The 27,272-nt window shown below is 41.4% G+C and overlaps 1 protein-coding gene across 1 annotated transcript; it reads left to right on the top strand.

The window, feature by feature from the left end:
* The first annotated feature begins 334 nt into the window (after positions 1-334).
* Positions 335-26,899, top strand: plcd3a (phospholipase C, delta 3a). The gene is made up of 15 exons (XM_033645651.2): positions 335-625; positions 10,416-10,583; positions 15,208-15,436; positions 16,766-16,895; positions 17,463-17,688; positions 19,654-19,855; positions 19,969-20,113; positions 20,948-21,100; positions 21,195-21,347; positions 21,448-21,598; positions 21,747-21,863; positions 22,426-22,604; positions 24,765-24,900; positions 25,211-25,360; positions 25,446-26,899. Exons 1-15 carry the CDS (start codon positions 535-537, stop codon positions 25,586-25,588), a joined length of 2,373 nt encoding a protein of 790 aa, XP_033501542.1. The 5' UTR covers positions 335-534; the 3' UTR covers positions 25,589-26,899.
* Positions 26,900-27,272: the final 373 nt, after the last annotated feature.

The raw sequence follows: 27,272 nt of genomic DNA, 5'->3' as shown, positions 1-27,272 counted from the left end.
TGGTAGCCTATAAATTGCAACTTTTAATTGATTTAAATCACTGCAGTTGAGTACAGCAAAGCTGTGTCAGCAGTATTGGGCTCCAGTCATGCATGTGCATGATGTCTCCTGCGTGGGGAAAGCAGCTCCAAGTAGCAGGAAATGGAAAAACTAAAGTTAAGTACAGGTACATCAAAACTGTACACAAGCACAGTACTTGAGTAAATGTACTCGTGCATGATTCGTTTACTCAGTCTGTCAGTGTTTGTTAGGGCAGGAGCAGGAGGTGGGAGTGCGTAAAGTGTGCGCCTTGTTTGGAGTCATATTACGCCCAGGCATGGAGAGCAGCAGCGCCGGGGAGGGACTTCACACATGTGGAAAACGAATAACCATTGCGCTTGGCTGCTCCTCTCTCTGCTCGGGGGGCTTTTCTGGGACAGCACAAATCTGCACTTGCGGGAAGACACCTGCACCCCCTTAGATTTAGTATTTCCCAGAGTTGAGGCTCGAGTATTAAAGTTGTAGCGTGCAGTTATTTTCGCCGGAGTTGTAATCATGTTAGGCAGCGGAAAGTCGGCGGCTCCAAGTCCCAGGGAGCAGAAGAGTAAAGGGGACGAGAAGACGATGGACCCCATCAGGAGACTCGGTAAGGAAACATCCAAACTTTTCAGCTCCTTTCTGTTGCTGCAGATGGTGACTGTGTGCTCCAGCCTAAGATATATAAAACATATTGTGGTATCTGAAGTGTTGAGTGTTTTCCTTGTGGTAGTTTCTCCTTGAGACTGTTAATATGAACTTATCTGAGTACAGTGGTCTTAATCACACTTAATGTAACAGTTCAGCTGATATCTGTTTTGTTTTTGTAGTGATAAAGAGGCTTTTATTTTGGTATTTTCCACAGTCAGTCTTATTAGAATAATTGCTATGAGGCTACCAGTGTTGCATCCTTTTAAATACATGCTGCGAATACTTACTGTCCCTTGTTACTACTTGTTAGGATTGTTTGTGTGCTCATACAGGACTGTGTTTACTGTCTCGCCATGTGCTTGTGACCTACACTTGCCTGGTTGTATCCAAAAATCAAGTAATAGAGTGAGCATAAGACAGATGTCCAATATATTTTTTTCTAAGATGACAGTTTGCTGGTAATCAGCATGATAATGACACATCAGGACAGTGTGTGTGTGGGGGTGTAGGAAGTTGAAGTGATCATGTGTTTATGAAGAGCTGATCACACTCACCAGTGCACCAGCCCACTTGTGTGATTCAGGCTCCTCACCATGTCCACCCCAGCATATACTGGCTCCCAGCCCAGCACTGATGGGCTGCTGCCCCTTCGCACAAGCCCTCACAGCTCATGGTCACACCTCGCCCCAAAATAGACACCTGCTGAGCAGGACAAAGCACCTGTCAGACTCTCTGAGAAGACGCTGGATGTATGGAAATCTGGTCCACCGATGATGCTGACATTTGACCTATATATGCTGCACAAATGTAAACCATGCTTGCAGCCGATAACACTGTTAAATGATGTATATTCTTAACAGTATGCAATCAAGAATAGAAAGTTGTATATAAACTATATTGACAATGGTATTTGAGGCATTTAAAATATATGCAAGACAATAATTGTAACTATTTTATTGTGGAATTATAGTTACAAGTATGCAGTATTTCCCTGCACAAAGTTTCCAAAAAAACAAACAACTAATCACTTTTTAAAATCAAAAATAACTTGATGATAGCTGATTACCTAATCCTGTCCTGGTAACATGTCACCAGTATTTATTTTAGGATTCAGGTAACTAAATCCTGCTCCATACATTCAATTCCTGATCATTGAACTCCTGCTTTTCCATGTTTTCACAGCTGTGTGTGTGTGCAGGGGTCCAGGCCGTGGCATTGACACAGCCGACCATGTTGAAACTCTGACACTATGCGGACTCTTGTTGAAGCATTACTGATGTTTGAGTTGTGACACTGTATCTCTGTGCCTGAAAATGTAATACGCAACTGTCAACTCTATATTTGAGCGTCCCGCTAATGCTGAATAATGAAGCCAGTGAGGTCACCACCCACCCCCCCGCCTGCTCAACCCCGACCCCTTACTGCCATGTGTCGTCATAAATCAGTCAGGTGGCCTTCAACCCAGCAAGTCCCAGCGGTTTCTTAATCCTTACTTACATCAGATGGAAAACACACCATATAGTTTGCTCATGTACCAGAATGGAATGAGGAGAGTTCAGAGGTTTTGTGTCATGTGGTGTGTGTCACAGGACTCGTCCTACTTGTTTGTCAAATGATTCCTGCCTTCAACAGATAAAGTTTTCTGTGAAGTTGAGGTCTGTTAGTTTTGAGATAATCTATGTTTGAATCAGACAAGCGCACACATGGATAAATATATTCTCAGCCACAGACGTCCCCTGGGGCGGGGGTTGTGGATTTGATTTCAGAGAGAGTCCGAGGTTGTCGGCGGTGTTGTTAACTCTGGAACTCTGTGGAGCTGTGACAGTGTAACACACCAATTAGTGTATTGTGGGAACAAGCAGGAATCACACAAACAGAATCCATAAATTCAAGAAATGTAAGAATCCTAAATTTAAATTTAGAGTTTGGACTGAGGTTATGAGTTCACAGGTTGCACCTACGGGCTGAGTTTGTGAGCTGTACTTAGTCAACATCTATTGTCGTGTTAAAAATATCGTCGGAATGAATGAATTCTTTTTATTGTGTCATGTATACAAATGACACGCCTACATCAACTTACAAGTCATGACACATTCATATGAGACCAGATCCAGAATGCTGTGTTTCCATTTTCAAACACTACTGCAAAGACCAATGAAAGTGAAAGTAAAGACCAACCCCAGGTTCACTTTCATATGGCATTTTTCCTCACTATGTTTACATTTTTTTCAGCACTGTGTCTCTTGGATGTCTGCTGCTTATGGTCCATTGCTACCTTTTTTATAAAGCCCTGACTTCTGAGCACTGTGGGGTTACACACCCATACACATACCGAACACAGAAAATAAGAAGAAAATACAGGCAGGAAACAGAGTCTCTGCAGAAAAATACACCACCACCCACTGAGGGCGTGTATGAGTGATGATTGAGAGGGATTACTTCTGTATGAGTCTATACATTGTTTTTTCAGAGAATCCTGCATAGTTTATCTTTAAAATTACCTGTGAACATTAGGGCTGCAACAATTAGTCGACTAATCAACTGTTAGAATAATCAGTGACTATTTTAGTAGTTGACTAATCGGTTTGAGTCATTTTTCATAGAAAAGTACTATAAAAGCACCCCAAAATACTCTTATTGCAGCTTCTTACGCTCAAATATTGGCAGCTTTACACACTCTCCCATGACAGTGAACTAAAACCCTTTGGCTTGAGTACGAAACAAGACATTAGATGACTTTTTGGGGTTTGGGAGAGACAGACCGACACTTTTCAACATTTTAACACATTTTTCGGTAAAATGATTAGTCGACTAATCGAAGAAATAATCGACAGATTAGTCGACAATGAAAATAATCGTTAGTTGCAGCCCCAGTGAACATGATGTTGACTGGTGTAATGTTTCTGCAGGTATGTGTGCTACAGAAAGTGGTGCATTACTTCCCAAATAAGTCTGTCTGAATGGCTGTTATTGGCATACAGTTTGTTCATAAGAGGTCTAGAGTTGTTGTGATGCTGATACCAGTATAGGAAATGCCTCCAATACTGCCTAAAATCCTTGTTTAGGTAACCTTGAGTGTCCAAGTTTATGCACCAATCTTATACTGTTATTAATAAACTGTAAAGATGTTTTACACCCAGATAAAATGGCAGTTTTTGATTCTTCTTTAACCCTCTCAAACTGTAACCTACACAAAGAGCTGCGCTGTGCAGCCACTGGCAACTATTGTTGTATAGTGGTGAAGAAGAATTGATTTCTGAAAGTAGCGTAACGTTTGCTATTAGCAAAATGTCAGTGATTTGGCAATTTTTTATCCTGTAAAGTCTCACCAGTTTAGGGTTTAACCTGAGACGTGCCGTACAACAATGATAGTAATCATTTCACATCCATACCATATAGTGGCATACAGCAGTGTTATCAAATTGGTACTCTGTACTGGCTGGTGAAAAAATGGTATGAGAACATCTCTAGAGAGGTCTGGCAGGAATTAGATCATGGACCTTCATATTTACATTCATAAATAATTGATACTTGACTTTTGTGTAATCATAATTCTGCAGAAATCAGAATTAATGCCGATAAAATTGTTCACATTGCCTTCTTTTCCAGGCTTTTAGTCAAGAAAAAGTAATTTTTTTGGATAATCTGTACACCAGAATACTTAAATCCTCATGATATCAACAATTCAAAAGAAACTGGGACTCAGCGTCCACTTTTCATACAGTCTGGTTTCCTGCTGAATATTTATTAATCTGCCATCCTCAGTAGCCGCAGGAGAAATCCCAGCAACTCAAGATCTTTGGCTTTGAGATAAGTGAGACACGTCTCATGATTCAGAGCTGTATGAGTGCTCAATATGCATATATGTTCTTAATTTAAGTTTTGACAAGGTAATTCACCTTTTTTAATGTTAGTAAAGATGCTAAAAACCAAAGTACAGATATTAAGGTTGTGATTGCGGATTAAAATCAATCTGTTAGCTCAGCTGCACACAACAAATACATCCTCGCCTTGTTTATGGACTCCTCCCTGTGTTCATATCCTGCTTATTAATGTGTAAATGAATGATGTAGCATTCATTATGAATAACAAAGAGAATGTAAAAACTGGGCGCTGCATATTTTCAGCTGAATACAAAGCGGCTGCATGTGTTTTCATGTTCCACTGTGTGCTGTCCAAAAAACCATTGGCAGTAATTCTGGATTTCCAAATAACGTTCGGTTTGTTTCTCATCCTTTTTCTGGGGAATCTGTTTTCAGATCAGCTGCTGTGAGTCACAACTCCAGAATACAGTCATTTTTTAGTCGATCTCCCCTCAGATCATCCTCTAACTCTGGATATTATAATTTTCATTAAAGGCTGGACCTTGTGTTAAGAGGTGTCCTACTTGCTGCCCAACCCGTCTCGTGGGGACAGCTGTGGTGCCGAATTTTAGAAAATTGAATTGACTCGTCACCCGTATCACATCAACAACACTCCAACTTGTCTATCTTTAAGCAAGTGTAGAATCCTCGCTAGCTGGCTCTCGTGACAGTTGTTATGCTGAGAGAAATGTGAACCGTGTCCCAGGAGGAGCTGGTATGTGGGCTTGAGTGAAGAGGACTCATGCAGACACAATCTATTACTGACCAGCTGATACGGTTATTTTCTTTCTGATCCTCCTTTCGGTTCGAAGGCGCTCCTGCTGCTCACAGTGTCGACACACCCTCAGAGACATATTCCTTATAGGATTGATTTGAATGTTTATTTTCCTCACAGCTGATCCAGCAGTGTTTCTTTTTCTCTTTTAGCCAGATTTTCTCACATGGATCTTGAAGTGATTCAGCTGTTTTATAAGTGTTTTGCCCTCTGTTGGTCTGTCGATTAGCAGGTCCACAACTTTGGTCCGGACAGTTATAGTCCTCTGTGGATAGGCCTACATCCTTGGGACTTTGATGACTGCCCGACTTTTCCTCCAGCTCCACCAGCAGCATAAAAAAACTTTCCTGTGAATTATAACAACATTGAGGCTACCAGAATGGACCGGCGCCAATTTTTATCTCAACAATTGTTCTAGAGAGATTCTATGTCATGAGATTTAGTGCACACAGTTGACCTTTCCACCACAGGATGATCACTTTTTGGTCCCCTACCCACCTTTGGATTTTGACCACATACCTCCAAGACTACTGACATTGCCATCAACCTCAGCTGTACTTTTGGTTAATAGCAAGTTAGCAATTGTTAGCATGAAAACAGAACAAAGAAGGTAAACATGGTAAACATTAGACCTGTAGGCCAAACGCATGGTTTAAATGCACTTAGATAAGCCATCTTGGATAAAAGTGTCAGCTGAATAAATGTAATGCAATGCAACCTGGGAAACATAAGCATGTTAACATCAAGCGTGTTTGCACGTTAATGTTAGCTTTTAGCTCAAAACACAACTCTGCAAAGTGACAGAGCTGCAAGTGTGGCAACATTTCATCTAGCACCATTATCAAGCCACTGTTTTTATTTGTCAGTATTTTCGTTTATGACTGAATTCTTTTAAATCTATGACATTCCCATCAGGTGTAGCTGTAGGCCTTTTTTGTGTTAAGTGCTACTTAGCAAACATTAGCGTGCAATTGTGCTAAACTGATATGCTTCGTATGCTGACACTATAGCTTAGCTAGCTATGGCCTTAGCTTTCTTCCCCCTCCAATGTTACTAATTCTGCTGCTTTTCTAATTTCTGTGCGTTTTCGAAATGCTTGCATCAAAATGGTTGCTAGCCAGTCGGCATGCAGGGATTTAACCATCTGATGAAGTGGATGTCAACCAGATTTTCTGCAGGAGACGATGAAAAGAAAGCACAATTCATCTATCCGGCCTAAAGAATCATGCCCATCCCTCCATTTACACCCTTATAAAGAGACTCTCAGGAGCGTTTAGTGTATCAAAATGTCAATGTGCTTTTGTTTAACCGAAGTGAGGATTGGCCAATACTTGCAGGCTTGTGCTCACTCGTTCTGCTCTGCGGTTAGATATTAAAACGATGCAGGCAGAAAAGCAAGAATGTGGTTGAGGCTGGAGAGGCAGTAATAAAAGGTGAAGCAGCGGGTTGAGAGAGAGGCAGTTAAGGCTGTGTGGGCAGCTTAGCGTGGTCAATGACCTGCAGTTAATCAGGCCCATGTGCCCTGCTTGTGGGAATGCCTTGCATGTAGTAACAGTTTGGGAAAACAGGGTTGTTATGGACGGAGGGCTGGTGGGGGGACTTCTTTGTGTTTGACCCTGATGGGGAGAGATCCTCGGCTGCACCCACTTTGTTTTGAGTAGGGGGGGAGGGAGCTGAGGGCAGTTTCTGTTGTGCTGTAGCTTTGGGGGCCCTGCGAGGAACTCCAGCCATTTGGCACTGACAGTATGAGGACTGTGATTTAAGGGAAAGTTATGCCAACTGTGGCTGGACAAACCTTTCAAGGTGAGCAGAAGAGACTAAATCTCAAAGAATAACTTGACAAGAATGAGCGTTTGTTTGGACTTTTTCTTTGAACAGTCCTGAAAGAGAGGAATGCTTTGTGGGAGGCCCCATTTATCCCTGCAAAGGATGCAATGAGGCATAGCTGGATTGGCTTTATTAAAACATGTACTGTAAAGCTGTAGTTGCATAATGTTGTCATAGTGAGGTACAAGCCTAACTTAACCTTTAAAAACTAAACTGTCAGTTGATTTTAGTGGTAAATTTTAATTTTTACACCCGTTTCGTGAAAGGTAAATTTGCATTATGCAGAACTTATGAACCAGTTTTAGTCTGAATGTCTGACATTTTCAGGGCCTCCCAGAATTTCAGGGCCTTTAACACGTCCTCCCCTTCCTTTTTGATAAATCTAAGATAGCTGCTATCAATTAATAGCAAAAAACTCTATTCACTCAACTCAATAAGAAACAGCAACTTCATTTCGTAATTTCTTAAAACACACTCTTCATACCAAAATAAATAGTTGTCGAAATATTAACAAAAAGTTGAGTACATTTTATTTAATTTTCCATCTCACTTATGCAAACATGTCTACGCCACAGTATTGGATTGCACCCCGAGCCCTCCGTGGGTCTGGCATGTTTGAACTATTGTGTAAACACTCCTTGCATGTCCTTTCAACTTCAACCCTGCAGTCCGAAATCCTTCTTAGCTTTAGACAAGAGCTGCAGCTAACAGTTTTATTCATTCTCAGTTATTTTGACAGTTATTTTGCCTGATTAATCATCTCAGTGTTTGGGTATAGATTGTCAGAGAAAAATAAAAAATCCTGTCACAGCTTCTCAGAGGCCAGCAGGACAAAACAGACCAAACCCCAAATATGTTAATGTGTACAATCAAAATCCTCACAAATAAGAAGCATAATGTTTAACCAGTTATCATGTGTTGGTGATTAATTAGATTGTGTCAGCTCTACTTTAGTCCTTATCTCATTAAGATGTAATCAGAGCCAGCTCATGTTGAAATGCCTTATTGCTTGAAGAGTCTTATCTCACACAAGCACTTGGTTTTGTCATTGATCATAAAACTTCTCTTGTTAGTTTTTAGAAAATATACTGTGGCACATGCACTAAACTGCAGGACATTGTTTTCCTCTCACATGACTGGACTTTATCTGACTGTCAACTCTCAACGTACACCTGTATGTAGGGCAGGGGGACATATCAATATCTTATCCATGTTGTGATATGAGACTGATATTGTCTTAGATTTTGGATATCGTAATATCAAACTGTTGTCTTTTTCCTGGTTTTAAAGGCTGCATTACAGTAAAGTGATGGACTTCAACAGAACTTATCAGACTGTTCCAGCTCTTCTGTTATTTGCTTTTACCCACTTACACACGTTACTGATGATTATTTATCACAAATCTCATCATGACAAGGCTAGTCCAATGGTTTTCAAACTTTTTGTGCCCAAGGCAATCAAAGGGCAAGTCACAATCTCCAGGGACACCTTATATTTGTGCACAACAGCATCTATAAAATGTGTCATCACTCTTGTCATGACATAAGACAATAAAAATAAATTCTTTTTCTTTTTTCTTTCGGGGGTAGGTCGTCTTTCCTGGTGCTTTGTTGGAATTTACTCCGTACAATAAAGTGATGCATTGTCCCACTCATGGCTTTCATCTTTTAAATGTTATCATCCCTCACACTGGCTGCCAGTCAGGGCTTTTGATGTGTCACACACTTGCGATTCCCATGCCTGAACAGTGACAAACAGGTTTCCAGCGAAGGTTTTTTAAGTCAAATTCAATTAAATTACATTCTTAGCTATAGTTTGCCTCTTTATGAGGAAATGGGTGTGCACAAGATACTAATACAGTCAATTAAAAATTCATTCATGACTTTTGTATTTGACCAGTTCAATATTGCAATGATAATGTGTGGTTGTCACAAAATCCCACAGCACACTGGATTGGCATTAACAGTGTGCTGTGGAGCACCTTTGAGAACCATTGGGCTAGTCAAACCTACAATATTGTTCCAATATCATTCCCCCTCAATATTTAGGACATGTGCATTTGTCTTCCTCCAAAAAACATGGAAGTAGTAATAAATTGGTGCATAAAAATTCCCCAGAATGCAGGAAATTAAATGTTTGATGCTCAAAGGCTGCCAGGGTTCAGTTCCAGCCTGAGGCCCTTTGCTGCATGCCATCCCCTCTCTCTTCTTCCCCTTTTCCTGTCACTTTCCATCTGTACTAACAATGAAAGGCAAAACCCCTAAAAAACAATCTAAGACATATTGTGATATTTGATTTTCTCCATATTGCCCAGCCCAACCTGTATTGTGTTTCCCCTACGTCCTTCCATCGCCTTCCAGCTTTCATCTTTTATTTCCCTCTGTGACACACCTGGTTCCTTTCAGTACTCACAACAAATAGTATCACATGCCTCCATTCTGAGGTTCTGCATTGGTTTTAGCTCCTTGATGAATTTTCCATATGATGGTATTAGCAAGGGAGAACTACTATGAACAGTGCAGGCCAGGCAAACACTGTCTGTTGGGCTGCTTCTGCCCCAAGAGAGACATAAATCTGCAAATTATCATGGCTGAATCACATCTCAGCATTCGATCTCTCTCGGCTTTACTCTTAAAGTATGTTGTTCATTTTCATAAAGTCTAGACTAGAAGAAAACGCACAGAAAAACTTGATAAAACACTTTTCAAGACAGCCATTCTCAGCAAATTGAAACCTTCAGCACAGGTAATTTCCTCCGAGGTTTGTATATCAAACACAGCCTTGGGTTTAGGGTATAAGCAGAAGAGTGTTGACTGTATATGTAAGGTCGGCTTGACAAATGCAGTCAGCGAGGTCTTTTTTTCTTTGAGATATTGCTGTTCTATGAGAGTTAATCATTTCTAAAAGCTACATCCACTGCCAAGCTTTTTAAAAAGACACATTTGGCGAAGTGGCACTTTGCTTTTAACACTTTTTTGAGCTGCCCTGTTGAAACACTGTAAAGGAAGATGCATTAGAAAGTGTTCTCTATTCATTTTATCACACTCATTATTCATTTGTTTGGATCTTTGGCCTCTTTGATCCATGCTTGCAAATAGGAAGACAGAGGTCGCATCTTTTACAGATGGATAAGGACTGATTGCTGATTGAAGAGTTGTGCAAAGGAGTTTCACTCCTTTCACCCCTCTGCTGCTGATAACACAACATCAAACTGAATCACAGTTTATTTTTACATTAAAACTTCCTGTTTTGTTTTGTGTGCGTTTCCATTTTTTGTGCTCCAGGGTTGCTGGAGAATGACGACATACGTTTGATGATGCAGGGCTCCAACATGACGAAAGTTCGCTCCTCGAGGTGGCAGAAGAGCCGAAACCTGCGGCTGCTGGAAGATGGACTCACCGTGTGGTGTGAATCCACCAAGAGCTCTCGTAAAGCCAAAGCCCAACAGACGTGTAAGTGCTGCTGCAACTTGGCTTCATGATCAGGGAGAGCAGGAAAGGAGACGCACGGAGACGTGTGTGTGTGTGTGTGTGTGTGTGTGTGTGTGTGTGTGTGTTGGGGGGGGCTTGCTTGAGCAGACTAATCATCAGGAGGGAGGATTTAAGGTGGAAAAGAGTCAAAGGACCAAGAGTTAATTATCAGAAGTGAGGAGGGTTAAGGAGGAAAATGAGCTCTGAAAGTTAGAGCGCTCATGAATAAGAATTGGTCTTGAGAGAGGAAACTTAAGCGAGATCAGATTAGAGGAAAAGGGCTTTGCCTGGAAGGAAACTTATCTACAAGGCAGTAATCTAGAGACACACCAGCAGGCCTTCCTCGTCCAGCCCAGTACAAACTGGGATGTGCGTCAGCGCACTCATTCAGCCAGCTTATTGTTCAGAGCTGATGAGCTGTTTCATCTTGGCTCCATCTCATGCCCTCTTCTCCACTTTGCCTTATTAAAAGAGCTGTTTGTTTCCATGGTGAGTGAGGAGAGTAATCATGGGCTCTGAAATCTAGCTAAACAATAATCATGTGTAATTTATGTACTGATTCATAAACCTGGACTCCCATAGAGTCAGGTACACTCACTCACAGTCACTTCTGCTTTGCTAAGCTGCTGTGTAAAGTCACAGATTAGTGGCTGCCATGAGCTCACTGATGCACCCACAATGCACAGAAAATACTCAAAAATGCATTTCCAGGTTACTTAGAATGAGCTATAGATGTCACTGTGGGCAGCTTTTAGAACTTTCAAAACCAGTATCCTGGTAGTGGCAGAGATCTAGCTAGACTTAGACTGAGGTCTGCATGGCTAGATAAGATTAAGTACCAAACTGACATTTTATGTGTATTTTTTGGGTGGACTGACCCTTTAAATATCCACCTACTGGTTGACTGGGGTGCCTGTGTTACGTAAGATGGATCTGACATTTGGTAGTGAAGTTCCTTTTTAGGTGAAATGTTATTTCTGCCGACAACATGTGTATTGGACGGAGCCTTAACCCAAACACGAGTGCAAGATAGCAGTAAACTTTGCAAATGGAAAGAAAAGGGTGAAACAATGCAAAACTGTAATGATCAAACGAAAGGCACGTATACTCTCAGTAAGGAAGCACTAAAAGAACCTTGAGGCATGCACATGAAAAGAGATACTTAGTTGTATTTAGCGTAGGCGCAGTTCCTGTTTACTCTGACTTTTCACAAACAAATCAAGAGGGGTAAACATGAAGCTGTAGAGACTGACAGGTACCTTGCTGACTGGACAGTTTTGTTATCCTGCATCACCAGGACCCACGTGGGGAAATCAAATTCTGGCGACTGACAGAAGTTTTTGCAGCACTTAAATGCTTTTATCTTTACATTTATGTTCTTTGGTGTCACAGAGAGCTCAGGAAGAAATAACTGATCATAAGCATTATAAGTATTATTAGACTGCAAATCGATTACATGTTATGAATTATGACAATCAATTATAAGATCGCTTTCCGAACAGATTTTATGATCAGCAGATGAATAAATTAGTAGTTTGGCTTTTGAAATAATCCTAAAATCACATATCTGCTACCATAAAATCATGTGGTTGGTTCTTTTGCTTTCACACCATAAAGGAACTGCAAGAGATACTTTATTCTAGATACTGATTGGGGTAATAATCATAAAAATATTCATATAAATGCTGAGAAGATGGTGTTTTTTTAGAGAGCAGTATTAGCTCTTCTAATCTCAGCAGAGGTATTTGACCTGCCTCATATTGACACAGAGAAGTATTTAAACAAAGAGATTAGACTCTGTAGAGAATGTACAGGTGTGTATTCAGCCTTAAATCTGCTTTACATGTCACTTTTTTTGGAGTTGAATCTTCTCCTGGAATGCATGTTTACTTCACATGAGTGGGGGATGAATCTTTCTCACCCAAGTTTATTTTCTTCCTTGTTGCTTGACCTTTAGCTCTCCCACCTTGTCTCTGTTTGTGCACCTCTCCACTGTTTGCGCTCTCCGTCCTGATGTTGAAATGCAGTTTAATGCTAGCCTTAAAGACAGGGTGGGTGCAGGGCAGGTTTGTGGGTCAGCGGGTGGTGAAGGCTGTCTTGATAGTGCTGCAGCACCTCCAGAAATAGCTGCAGAGTGGTCGTGTTGCACCGTGTAACACTCCTTACATTCATGATGACAAGCAGTGTGAGAACAGGATGGCCTCTTCAGCGGGCAGATACTGATAATGCCACACTGGCAGCCTGCTGGGGACCATATCTCTGTGTGTCTAAGTGTGCGTTTGCATGAATCCGAGATGAAGGATTGGCTCGGCTCCTCTTTTCCGAGCTCCAGGCGGTTCTCCAGGTCCATTGTGATCTGGCGCCTGTAGTTCAGTGCTGCGTCTGATGCACAAAAAAGCACTTGGCATTAGAATACAACACTTAACACTTCTGCTGTTCCTTTCTAAACCACACACACACATTCATGTCACTTTCATCATGTCTCTGGGATAACCACAAAAGAGGAATGTGGAGTAATTTTAAAGAGGTGGACGGCGGAGGCTTTATGACCTCCAGCAAGAGAATGAGGCCATTGTCGGGGCAGACACTGCTTATTCCCTAACTGAGTGATCACCACGCAGCAGGCATCCCAGAGCAGAAATAGATGAGCTCCTGTGCTGAATAAAGTTGTTGTGTTAGGATCAGCTAGACTAGCCTTTGTGTGTGTGTGTGTGTGTGTGTGTGTGTGTGTGTGTGTGTGTGTGTGTTTGGCTGTCTTTTCTGGGCAGAAAGTGTTGCCCAGACTTGCCAGAGCTCTGCAAATATGAGATAAACAGATGACATAAAATTGTCAACCTGGCCTGTGACTCCTTCGACAGAATCATACCCAGATTAAAGGGGGGAAAGTAGAAAGATGTTTTTACCACCACTTTGGTCCAGAGTAAAATATCTTAATAATTATTGGCTAGATTGTAGTGACATTTGGTGCACACATTAATCGTACCCAGAGGATGGATCATTCTGACTTTGGTAATCCCCTGACTTTTCCACTAGCACCCAGAGCAAATCAACTTTTTCACTTGTCCTGGGAAATATCTCAACATTTACAGCATGTATTGGCACATCATTCTGGACCTTCTAGATTCCCAGAAAATAAATCGAACGTATCTAGGTGATTTCCCGGTTTCTTAATTAGCACCATCATCAGTGTTTCCAATACCTTGGTTTAGAGCAAGCAACACCTTGGCTGAAAAATAAAGCCAATGCACAAGTGTTAAAAACTGTAGTTCTCCTAATGGCCACTTGAGGCTGGCTCCAGAAGCGAGTCAGTCCCCACTGACCACCATGTTAAAATGTCTTATCTTTACAGCAGAAATGAACATGTTTACAGCCTGGTACAAAAAATGGTTTTGGACTTTATAGCCAATTTCCCCCTTCATGACAACTGTTCAGAGGGTGAACTTTTATATAACTCACTCCTTTACATTTTATTAAGGTTAAAAGTTATGCATCATTAAGGGTGTGTTTGCTTTGAGTGACAGGCTGACTGCCGATAGTGTCTTCGGCTTCTCAGTCAGATCCACCCCTCGCTCCCTCACAGCTCCAACCTCTCGACCAAATGTGGTCACTCAGACACCCAGAAATCAAGATGGTGTCAATTATTTTTTTTTATTATTAATTAATGTATGAATTATTTTCTCGAATAATTCTTTAGGCAATGAAACATCAAAAAGTAGTGAAAAATACACATCACAGCTTCCCACAATAATATTCGTAGTAGCTTGTTTCATCCGACCAGCAGTTTAAAACCAGAAAAATATTTTGTTTATTGTCAAAGCGATTAAAAAAGAAAAAGAAAAAGAAAAAGAAAAGAAAAGCCAAGCAGCCAGTCCTCATATGTAAGAGGCTGGAACTAGCAAATATTTGCCACTTATGCTTGAAAAATTAGTAAAATTATTAATTGCTAAAAACGGAAAATTTTCATGGCAAATCAACAATATTTCAGTCTAGCAACTTTTTTTTACATAGATTTCCTACCAAGGATGTAATAATATAAAGTATAACACAATTATATTACTGAACTTAACAGATGCACTAGCTGGATCATTAGTGTCCTTCCTCCTTGCCTAGTAGGCTATTTTGTGTTTAGTGCTAATTAGCAAATGGTAGCATGCTAACATGCTCATCTTAGATGGCGAGCATGGTTTATACCTGCATAACATCCACATATTAGCATTTTCATTTTCATTGTGAGCATGAAAGCATGCTGATGTTAGCATTTAGCTAACACAGCTTCACAACATGGTTGCAGTTAACCACTATAAAACCTATAAGAAGACTGCTCTTTGACTTTCAGCATGGAGAGCACAAACTGAGGGTGCAACTTTCACTTGCATGCCAGTTCGGGTGTTGTAAAAGTCAAGTTGCAGGTTAAAATTATCCTGTTGAGACGTATGTAAAGTATGTGTTATATTTTACAATCCTGTTGCTATGACACACTGCTTGGATTTATGCATCCCTAAAAACACTCCACATTTGACCTTTAGCTGCTTCGCTGCTCGTGTTGTTGTAATCTCCTGGCTGTGTTTACTCAACAAGAACTTTTTCTTCCTCTCTCCTTTCCCAGTTGCAGTGACAGAGGTGGAGTGTGTGCGTGAGGGCTGCCAGTCCGAGGCGCTGAGGCCGCTGTCTGGGTTGGTGCCGGACAGCCAGTGCTTCACAGTGGTTTTCAGAGGAGCCAGGAAGAGCCTGGACCTGCTGTGCCCATGCGAGGACGAGGCTCGGCGCTGGGTACGAGGGCTCCGCACTTTAAAGGAGCACGTGGCCAACATGAGTCAGAAGCAAAAACTGGACCAATATCCTACCCAATTTCCAATATGCCAGAATAAATATAGTGTAGCTGACGCAGCATTGCTATGGTGACTGACTCTGCTGTCACATGTGCCATCCCACGTCCACAGCATAGCTAAGATGAGCAGTAATGACTAGATAAAAAAGCCTTGCCTAAAAATAGTGCGACTATCACTGTTAATTGCAAATCCTCATACCCAGAGGATAATATGACTGTAGGTGTCAGGTATAACACTAACATCATCTCTGCTTCTCTTTTAATCTATTTATAGCTCCCTGAACATAAAAATCATCAGGGCAATTATCTTGTTTAGGATTTCTTGTTATCTAATTCATTATGTTTCATACTGTAGTCTCTCAGCAGCCCGCGTGATGTTTATCTTAAACGGTGTAATGAGTATGTGTGGGCTTTCTGTGTTACAGTTTGCACAACTGCACACTCAGGTGACAACAAACTATTATTAGTCTCTTGTTGCTATCGACTCTTTAGTGCAGTTACATGAGATTACATTCACTTGGCAGATGCTTTTGTCTGAAGTGATTTACAATAATTGGCTTCGGCCTGAAAACATTATTTACATGTAGTTGCATCTCTCCCAACAAACACCTAAGAGCTGGTTCCCTGGAGATTTTAAGGCGACAGCTGAATTGAAGAAGGTAACAAATCAGACAATTTTGACATCATAGATTTGTTTAAATATACAGTCTATGGTTGAAATGAACAAAAGTTGGATTATGCCTGACAGTGTACACTCAGTTGCCAGTTTATTAGTTACCTAACCACTGACCCCTTCTTACCACTGACCCCTTACTCCCAAGTGGCACAGTATGAGGAGCAGGATTGCAGCAGCAGAGAGACAGACAAAACAATCCCATAATCTTTATTTTTTTGCTGTCTCTCTCTCTTTTTTTTTTTTTACGTAATCACCCTGATGTCTGATTTATTTTTTATTTCGAAAATGATAAATGTCATATTTCCTAAAATAGTCTGCCTTTTTAAATTGTGCTTCATCTTAAATGTAAATAGTTCATCATTATGATAATAAATGATGATGGTTGGCTGTTTTGGTGCCCCCTCCAGCGCTTGATACCCTACGCACAGTGTACATGGCGGCGCTGTTTTGGAGGCTGCAGTTTGTGGTGCTGAGCGGTGTTTCTATTATTTTGTCCACCCAATTAATATCAGTGAGGGCAGGCTAGATAACAGAAACTGTAAAGTGCAAAAAAGTGTAACATTTAACCATATCTCTGCACATTATGAAGACAACAACAGCCTCAATTGATAAACTGCAGTCTCTAGATTTTAGTCTGCTTTATTCCTTAACCCTCCACACCTGGATCCGAGGCTACCTGAAGCGAGCGGACCAGAACCAGGACGGCAAGATGAGCTACGACGAGGTCAAACGGCTGCTCCAGATGATCAACATTGACCTGAGTGAGCAGTATGCCCGCTGTTTATTCAAGGTCAGGGTCATGATGTGTACGCTGTGTGCGTTTGTAGCACCTGTAAAATATCGTCAGTGGATATAATTCACATGAGCTGAATGCTGAAAGCATTAATTGTGAGAAGAGAGGGAATAACTGCACAGAGATGCAGAGCTGTTGATAGTTTTGCCAGTGTCAGTTTACTGGGACACCCTGGAGTCTAGAGTCTGTGTTCAATTACCAAGCCAGCGGCAAGCCAACCGCCAGCCCCGCTCTTCATCTTTACCCCCTCCTCCTTGTCTTCCCCACAACAAATCAAGAGCCAGTTATTTCTTTATTATGGGGCATTACTGCCTGCTATGTCCCTCAGCTCTCTATTACAGCTCAACTGTTGGTTTTTATGCTCCGTCCCAATGCAGCTTACAGCACTGACCCTCCTCGGAGAACCCTATAGCGTACACAGCTGGGTTGAATTATTATGAAGATGCTTTCCCCACAGGGATTCTGAAGCACTCCCAAAATAAAAGTACTGTGTTTGATATGTGTCTCTGCATGTGTTTTTATTGTTTGTCTTTTTTAACTGATCCCTATCCCCATGTATTCCAGAGGTGCGACCGATCTGGTGATAATCGCCTGGATCATACAGAGATCGAGGAGTTCTGCAGGGAGCTGCTGCGACGGCCCGAGCTGGACGCTGTGTTCAGACACTATTCAAGTAATGGTTGTGTGCTCGCCACCGCTGAGCTGCGAGACTTCCTGGGAGACCAAGGAGAAGACGCCTCTCTGAGTCATGCTCAGAGTCTCATACTCACCTATGAGCTCAACGACTGGGGTAGGTCCTAAAAGCAGTCATTAAAGGCTTTAAAGGATAATCCCACAATGTTTTCATATAAACATTGTGGATGTTTCTTTTGATGCAGTGACAAAACAGTGATTTAGTTTATGTCTATGAAACCCTTTGCTATTCTAAACACTGAGGCAGAATCCTCTGCGGCACAGTAATGTGATGCACTTTATGTTTCCAGCAGTGAGATTGATTTATTTCAAGGAAGAAGACATTTTAGGAGGTAGTTGCAGTAGTATGAGCAATAAAAGCTGCCATGGCTAGAATGAAAAATAACAGAATGCCACACGCTCAGAACTCAGAAGAAGAAAGGCCCGAAAGTACAATGGCAGACAAGGGCAAACACACTACAATGGCCCAAAACCATTTCCATTTCCATTACAAGAAGAGTGTTGCAGCACTAAAAAACAACCATAAACACATTGCAAATACACAAATGAAAAATAAATTCAACAGAAAACGCTGCTACTATAGCCAGAACAACAGAGGTTCTCCACTCTCCAGGCCTCCAGGGGGAGCGTGAAGTGAACAGCTTGATTTACGACTCAAAAAGCATTCGTCTCAACTGCGTTGGCTGCGGGCCCCTGGACCCGGATCTTCTGCATTGTGGGGCCCAAAGAGTAAGGGCCTCCTCTAACTAGAATGGGGATGAAATGATTTACTTGTAACTTTGTAGACTTTCAGTATGTTTTTGGACCGAATGGATCAAATCTTTATAGTGAGACAAGTCATTCCATGGGATGATGCTCAAAAAAATGTATCCACTGATTTACAGTCCCTCTCACAGAGTAAGTCTATGGGAAAAAGTCGTCTTTGGTGCCATGGCATCATGTGACGGACCCATAAGTTGCAATTCCATGGCCTCTATGTAAAATTGGCTTCAAAGCCTGGCGATGTTCCTGGGGAGTTGAGAGAGACCACACAAGAGAGTAAGTTTGTTTTTGAAATGGGAAGAAAAGTGGAGTTAAGAGGTAACATAAAAAGGTACATATGCTTTTTTACATTTGGTCTTAGTAAAGACGTAGTTTTATATGTTGCCTCTTCACTCCACTTTTACTGCTTTCGAAAACAAACACATTTTGTCATTTGGTCTCTCTCTTTCTGGAGTTGAAAATCAAGCTATTCCTTCCAGCGTTCCCCCTGGAGGCCTTGAGAACTTCTGTTGTGTTGACTAGATATGCAGCGTTTGCACCGTTTCTGTATTTGCAACGTGTTTGCTGATAATGCATCTTATTTGGCTTCCTGCCATTAGTCATCTTTCATTTGTAACATGTTTCTGTTGCACTTGTGTTGGATATTCATATCTGTTCCTGAATTGGCATCGTTTCTAAATCTGCAGCACGTTTCTCCTGGATGTGTTTTAGGCTGTTGTAGCATGTTTGCCCCTGTCAACCCCTGTATAAAGCAGCAGATTCATGAATAAATAAAAAAAGTAAACACTAAAAACCAATATTCTCAATGTCGATCATATGGACTGTTGACTTGAGCAATGGTGCATTTTGTTTATTATGAATTTGACTTTTTATTTGTACGTGGAAAGATGTGTTTCTCATTTGGAGACCAGATGACTGTCTGGTTTCAGAAAGAGAGAATCTGTGTGTCATAAGTAACTGTGATTTTTATGAGTAGTTTCCAAAATAAAGCAGTTTATATAACACAATGATTCCAACACTGTTTGACTGCCAAGTGAAGAGCAGGGCAGAAACATCACAATACTGACAGCTTAAAATTATTGTCAAAATAAATAGTATAAGAAGTCAAGGTATGTTTTACCTAGATTATTTAGCTCAATGTGTGTGAGTAGGAGGCTGTGAATCAGTGTAAACCTTCTCTTGTCCTGGCTTGTTGTACCCACTCCTAATATATGTTGTGTAAACCCGTTAATTTAACTCACACCAGTTTTGCTGATACACAAGCTAAAAGATCCTTTAAACACTTTGCCGTTTATTGCAGCTCAGAAGAACCAGTTCATGACCCAGAATGGTTTCACCATGTACATGCTGTCCGTGGAGAATGATGTGGTTAACCCTGACCATGCCAGAGTCTACCAGGACATGAGCCACCCTTTGGCCCACTACTTCATCTCCTCTTCACACAACACTTATCTTACCAAGGACCAAGTCACCAGCGCCAGCAGCACCGAGCCATACATCAGGTATTCAGACAGAGACTCGTAAAACATCAACATATTTTAGCATTTTCAAAACCTATTTAGATGTCTTTATGATCTCGCTGTGGCGGGAGATTAAGTGTGTCTTCTTCTGGCAGGGCTCTGAATCAGGGCTGTCGCTGTGTGGAGCTGGACTGCTGGGATGGAGATAAAGGTGAACCTGTCATTTACCATGGCCACACTCTCACCTCCAAAGTGCCCTTCAAGGAGGTCATCGAAACCATCAACCAGTATGCCTTCAAGGTGATTTGATGGTGTAAACCCTCAGCTTTGAAAGTATGCTCGCTGCTTTTTGTTACTGCCGTGGATGGGTTACTGAATGGCCTACTAGGCCCAGAAGGGCCAAAGTGTTTTGGGTCCTTGTGGCCTTCACCTGCAAAATGAGACTCAAATTAACACGTACTGACCTGATAGAGCCCCAGAATGACTACAAAGAGACACAAAACAAGTACAAAGAGATCCAAAATAACCAAAAAGACTACAAAAAGGCACAAAACAACCACAAAGCAACTACAAAGAGACCCAAAATGACCACAAAGAGACACAAAACAACTACAGTGACACAAAACGACTTCGAAGAGACACAAAGTGACTACAAAGAAACACAAACCAATCACAAAGTGACTACAAAGAGACACAAAATAACCAAAAAGACACAAGAAATGATTCCAAATAGACACAAAACAAGTACAAAGTGACTACAAAATCATATAAAATGACTACAAAGAGATAGAAAATACAAAAAGATACATTTGGACTACCAAAAGATCTAAACAACAACAACAAACGGGGGAAATCATCACAAAGTCTGTGTGTCTTGCTCCTACAGAGAAAAAGTGGTGGGGCCTTTTGCATATCTGTGCCGAGGGGCCCACTGTCTCATAATCCACCCATAGTCACTGCTAATGAAATAAGTGGGCAGTCAGTAAGACTTCTTTCTTTCACAGCCTGCTGCGCTTCTTGTGGTTGCATACTTGGCTCAGAGGCAACCCTGTGGCATTTTGGTTTTGACATACTTCACCATAACAGTGCTATGTCTGCATTTTAATGACTTTTTTCTTGTGTTTCTCCCTGCAGGCGTCCCCATACCCTTTAATCCTGTCCTTGGAGAACCACTGTTCTGTGGAGCAGCAGGCTGTTATGGCCAAACACCTCCGCACCATCCTCGGCAGCAAACTGCTCACCCAACCACTTCGTGCCCAGTCGCAAAAGGATCTGCCTTCTCCTGAGGTGCAACACATACACACAGTTGGATCCTTTTCCAGAGACCTCTGGCTGTCTGGTTTTCTAATGAAGTAATTTGTTCCAATGACCTTCGCTGCAGGAGCTGAAGGGGCGCATTCTGATAAAAGGGAAGAAGCACAATCCCCACCTGGGCCAGCTGGGCAAGAATGGAAGCTGTGCCAGCTTCTCCTCAAGCTCTGAAGATGAATTTGCAAGCAGCAATAAGAACACACCTAAGAAGGATCCTGCAAAGGTCAGAACAGAAAGACTTGTCATTAAGCCAGAGAAGCTGTTCAGTGAACTTTTTCGATAATCTGCCAATTTTCTTTTATGTTTGCATTTGCCCTTTCCAGGTCTGTCCTAAACTGAGCCCAGAGCTATCAGAGCTGGTGGTGTACTGCACAAGTGTCCCCTTCCGCGGGTTTGAAAATGCATCTGAAAAACCTCCAAATGAAATGTCCTCCTTTTCCGAAAGTGAAGCCCTCAGGCTCATCAAAGACTCGGGTACAACGGTGGCGATAATTGCATTTTGACATTACAGAGAGAAAGTCAAAAAGATTTTCTGACATTGCTTTTCTGCAGCTGATTCTACACAAAATATAATCAGCCTCCAGTGTATCATGGCATGTGGTTTTCTTCTTTTCATTCACAGGGAAGCTTTTTGTGAGACACAACAGCAGGCAGCTGAGCCGGATCTACCCCTCCGGCCAGCGCCTCCAATCATCCAACTATGATCCTCAGGAAATGTGGAACGGTGGCTGCCAGATGGGTTAGTACTCCAGACTAGAAGCTTGGATGCTGTTCTGATGGCAGCAAATTAAGGCAATTCATTTGGAAAACATTATGTGGTCAGTAAGTGCCAAGGAAGTGTTATACTGACTCTCATTTCTGCAAATTGCTACTACAACACAACACATTGATGTCACCCACTTTTGGGTGACGTAGGGTTGCAACAAACGATTATTTTCATGGTGGATTAATCTGTTGATTACTTTCTTGATTAATCGATTAGTTGTTTGATCTGTAAGATGTCAGATACTGGTGAAAAATGATTGCCAAAGCCCAAACAACATCCTTAAAGGTTTTATTTTGTCCACAACCCAAAGACATTTAGTTTACTCTCAAACTAGAATATATTCACCTTTAAGAAGCTGGAAACAGAATTCTGATTTTATTTTTCTTAAAAAATGAGTCAAACCAATTAAACTATTATTAAATTAGTTGATGATTAAATCAATAGTTGACAGCTACTCAATTGATAAATCGTTGGAGCTTTACTGGCGTGTGATCAGGCTTGCTGCGTTACTGACCCCGCTTTCTCTCCCGTGCAGTGGCTCTGAACTTCCAGACCCCCGGGGAGCAAATGGACCTGAACCAAGGTCGCTTCCTCCCCAATGGTCGCTGTGGATACATTCTTAAACCAGACTTCCTGTGCAGCCTCACGTCCAACTTTAACCCTGAGAACACGGGCGGAGGCCCCGGTCACATCCCCACCCAGCTAACAATACGAGTGAGTGGTAACCTATTGACTAATAATGTTACAGCAAATTCTGTTTAGTTGACTAAAGTCCACCCTTAATGATGGTCATAGTTAGTCATTTGACAAACTGCAATACAATTTTGATAGACGCCATTCATCCAGATTAATTCTCTTCATATATGGTTGCACTTTATTTACCTAGTATTGTCATTTTGTTTCTCCACAATGTAATACTATTGTTCTATTGTACTATTGTTGTTTCTGTCTACTGTACATACAGTAGTGATTTTATGTTTGTTGTACAAGCGGTATCCTTCCTTTGTCCCTCTTCCTAAGATTTCTTCCTTTTTCTTATTAAAAGGATAGTATGGAATTGTATGAGGTGCTTATCCACAGTCAGTGTATTACCTACAGTAGATGTCTGTTAGCACGCCCCCAGTTTGGAGAAGCTTCAGGGATGCCGACACAGAAGCGAAGCAATGTACTGCTGTGGATGGGGGCCAGCAGCAGAAAGTATTTTAGCCACCTTAAAAAAGTTGCACTTAAAAAATGTATGACAAGTGTTAAAGTGTACGCTGTATTGAGAGTATTCTTAATGCTGCACTTTTCTGTGAGACAGCCAGTTCTGACAGGAAGCTGTTAACGGCTTCCATTCCCTATCTATGCTCTCGTTAAAGCGACCAGACTCCACTGATAAAAACAGTAACTTTGGCTCACTGAACATGAAGGCTACTGGTCTACCTCTGCCCATAGCTGTCAAGTCTCCCGTTTTGGCCCGGGAAACTACCGTATTTTACCCCTCTTTCCCGCCGTCCTCCCGTATTAGTATTTTCCCGTAAATCTCCCGTATTATAATATAATTTAAAAAAACAAAACATTCCTCTGCCTCTCCAAACTGAACTCTGTCACTAGCCTTGCGAGGTTAGTGTCAACAGCGGGTCTGGTTGACAAGTGGTTATTTTAGATTTCCTGTACACCCAGCGATGGGCTTTGCTATGGGCAATGTGGGCGACCACCCAGGGCGCAATCTATGTGAGGGCGCACAAAAAAAATAAACAAAAAACTCCAAAACTCGCCAGTTTTCTAGACTACCGCTCATTTCCACATCAAGTTAGTGGAGTGGGCGCTGGGGCACCCCTATTATCACGTTTCAACCAGCAGCAGAAATGAAAGGCGAATCCTGGCGGTTGTGGGTTGAACGGGGGTCACAGACAGGAATACGGTGGAGGCTCATAGTGCTCTGCAGCGCAAGATAACGGCTTACTGGCGACAGAGAAGTCCGACTCCAGGTCCAGTAATTTCCTCTTTCGTTGGTGTCATGACTGCCCAGTAGTACTTGGACAACCGAGCCGTGGCGGCACACAGGTATGTGGCGTGTCAGAGGGGAAACGAGCCGTTCACATTTCTCTCATTGTGACAGATAACGGTCCACAAACCTCATTGCACTTTAGGGACTGTTCTTTACTTATGGAGGGACTGTCAGGGGAGGAGGGTGGCTGGTTTATTTTATTTTTTTTGTTTTATTTTGATCCCCGGGCGCCGAAAAATTTCCCTTATTTTCAAATCCAAAACTTGACAGGTATGCCTCTGCCTCAGTCAAGTAGTTAGTGTTATCGTGTGACTTTGGTAAATCTGAATTAACTACTTTGAATGCCAAAGTCACACCATAACTCAAAAAGCCAACTGATCGAGGCAGCCTTAGTCGCAGCAGCTGCTGTGTTTAGCTATGTTAAATCACTGTTTTTCTCACTGGAGTCTGGCTTTGAAGAGAGCGATGTAACAGCTTCAGTTCTGTCAGAAACTGCTGTCTGAAAAAAATCTAAATACAGCATATACTTAACTAATACTGATTCATTTTTAGGTGGCTAAAATATGTTTTGCTCCTGCCCTGTCCACAGCAGTATGTTGCTTTGCTTCTGTGTCAGTACTCCTGTCTGCTTGCTTCAAACTGGTGGCATGCTGACCACTATCTACTGTGAGTAATACACTGACTATGGATAAGTGACTCATACAACCCCGCTTCAAAAATCGGAACTATCCATTTATGTTTTTTTTCTGAAATGCGGTTCTAAAGATGGAGGGTGTCGCATGCCACATATGTTGTGAGGCATTTTTGTGATTTTGGACTTTACAACCCATCAGAATTTGACATTTGATATGAAAACTGACTTCTTACACTTTGCTTGTCAGATAATATCTGCACAGCAGCTGCCAAAAATCAACACAGAGAAGGCCAGCTCCATTGTGGACCCGCAGGTGGTGGTGGAAATTCATGGCGTATCTATTGATAATGCAAAGCAAAAAACCCACCGCATTGACAACAATGGTAATTCTGAGATGCCACAATTCACTTAAAAAACACAAAAACAACAGAGTGTAAATCTTATATTATTACCTGTATGAATGTTTAAAGCAGAGGAATAATACTGTATTTTTATGCTGAACTGTTATAGCTGTGAAAGAATGTTTCGCTGTTGTGCTTTGTGTCCATTATTGTCGTATTTTGTAATGACTTAAATGCAGAAGGCCACAGATGACAGCAGCACAAATCCTTTTCCTGCCCAACGCCATGATTAGTTTGTTTGAAAGCTACCATCCTGGATGATGTATTTACAGCTCTTGTACGCCCTCTACAGGTTTCAACCCGCGATGGGACTGCACGCTGAGCTTCCAGCTGCAGGTCCCTGAACTGGCCCTGGTGCGCTTTGTAGTGGAGGACCATGATCACACTGCCAAAAATGACTTTGTGGGGCAGTTCACTTTACCTTTTACAAGCCTACGAACAGGTGCTCATAAAGATCCCCTGTATATAAAGCAGCCATCACTGAGGCATGCTGTTGCTAATGTGTGTCATATACTCTTTCTTCACAGGTTATCGCCATGTTCATTTATTAAAGGCAGATGGTTCCAGTCTTTCCCCCGGCACGCTCTTCATCCATGTCAAAGTGACCCGCAGAGGAGTTCCCATCAAAACCGTGTCCGAGCGCATGGCCATTGCCAAAGGCAAGGCATGATGGGCATCTGAACTAAACGGAAAGCTGCATTTTCTGACAACAAAGGACTTTGGAAAAGGAGCTCTGAATGTGAGCAGAAAGAGACGGCTGCTGCTGCCAGCCCGTCTCACAGCCCAGACCTCAAGTGGTCCAATTTACACTGAACCACTTCCCAATGCAGGAGGAAAGATGTCGTTTATCAGAGATGAAGAAGAGTGCTGGCTCTTAGCAAATGAATTGCCTCGGGCTGGATAATGAGTCCATGATACACTGTGGGAGTATTTGGTCTTGTCAGCTCTGAGTGCTCTGGAAACAGGGCACTGTGGATTGCGGTTCATGAAATACACCAATTTGGGACTCGTTACCAAATTAATTTCAGTGTTGTTATCTCTCATGTGTAGGCGGTTATTGACTGAGTCAAGATGTGTCATTTCATCCTTTTGTATTTTTGATTTTAGAAATATTCTAAGATTTTTCCATTAAGTATTTGGCCTGACCTAAAGACTGAGGATTGTTTAACAAAACAATAACTATAATGATAATAATAATAATAATAATAGTACTTACTTAACTAAGGCTGTCTCATAAGTGCTATTAGTAGGATTTCAAGCATGTATATCAAAAAATGACAAATATTATTGTTTTGTATTATTGTTTCAGCACTCATCGTGATGTAATACAACTTAAATAGTGTTTCATAGTTTGTCCACGAAGGTTTAATATATAATGAGAGCCTTTTATTTCAGTTAGTCTTATTATATACTCCTGGCACTTTTCATTTCTCTCAGGAGAGAGAGATTTTGTGACAGTATATTTCCACAACTTACAAATGAACTTGAAATATAAACAGTATTAACTTGCCGATTGATATTTACTTATACTCTTAAAATTTCAAATCTTATTTCAATTTTGCATTTACATGTGAAGTTTTTATGTGTTTGAATATTAATGATACTTACTTGAAGGCTCCTTGGCCTCTTTTCTATTTTGTGTAATTATGTTTGTTGCCAACTCTTGTCCTTACCTTCACATCTAGAAAAGTGTGGTTAAACACTAATTGCAACAATTTAATACAACCACCAATTACTGTAAGCTACAGTAAATCACTTAATACTCTTAAAAGGAGCTTCCCTGTTAATAAAATGGTGCCGTAATGAAAGGTGCTGCACATGGATTACTGTAATTACAGTGTATATGATCAGAATGGGTTTCAGCAGCATGTAACAAATGTGAAGTATGACTTTGCAGTGTTAACGCCAATGTTGTGTGAATGGGAGCTGGTATTATGTGTGCAAGAGAAAATACAGTTTTCATAAAAGCACTAATAACACATTGTTGTGTGAGCCTTTTTGTTGTTTTTGCACATCAAGAGACAGACAGAATATGTGTATGTGTGTGAGCAGAGGGGCGCAGGAACCACTCCAGGGTTGAGTGCCACAGACAGGTAAGGATGTCAGCAAGCACTACGAGAGGTACACGTTGTTGGTTTTAATATTTTTGTGGGTTTCATCACAAGAAAAATGAAGAATATTACCTTCTTAGAAAGTGGAAATACTGCTTTTTATAACATACAGTACAGGCCAAAAGTTTGGACACACCTTCTCATTCAATGCGTTTCTTTATTTTCATGACTATTTACATTGTAGATTCTCAGTGAAGGCATCAAAACTATGAATGAACACATGTGGAGTTATGTACTTAACAA

The sequence above is a fragment of the Epinephelus lanceolatus genome, chromosome 18 (assembly GCF_041903045.1).
Source record: "Epinephelus lanceolatus isolate andai-2023 chromosome 18, ASM4190304v1, whole genome shotgun sequence".
NCBI lineage: Eukaryota > Metazoa > Chordata > Actinopteri > Perciformes > Serranidae > Epinephelus > Epinephelus lanceolatus.
This window is presented reverse-complemented; position numbering and strand designations above follow the sequence as displayed.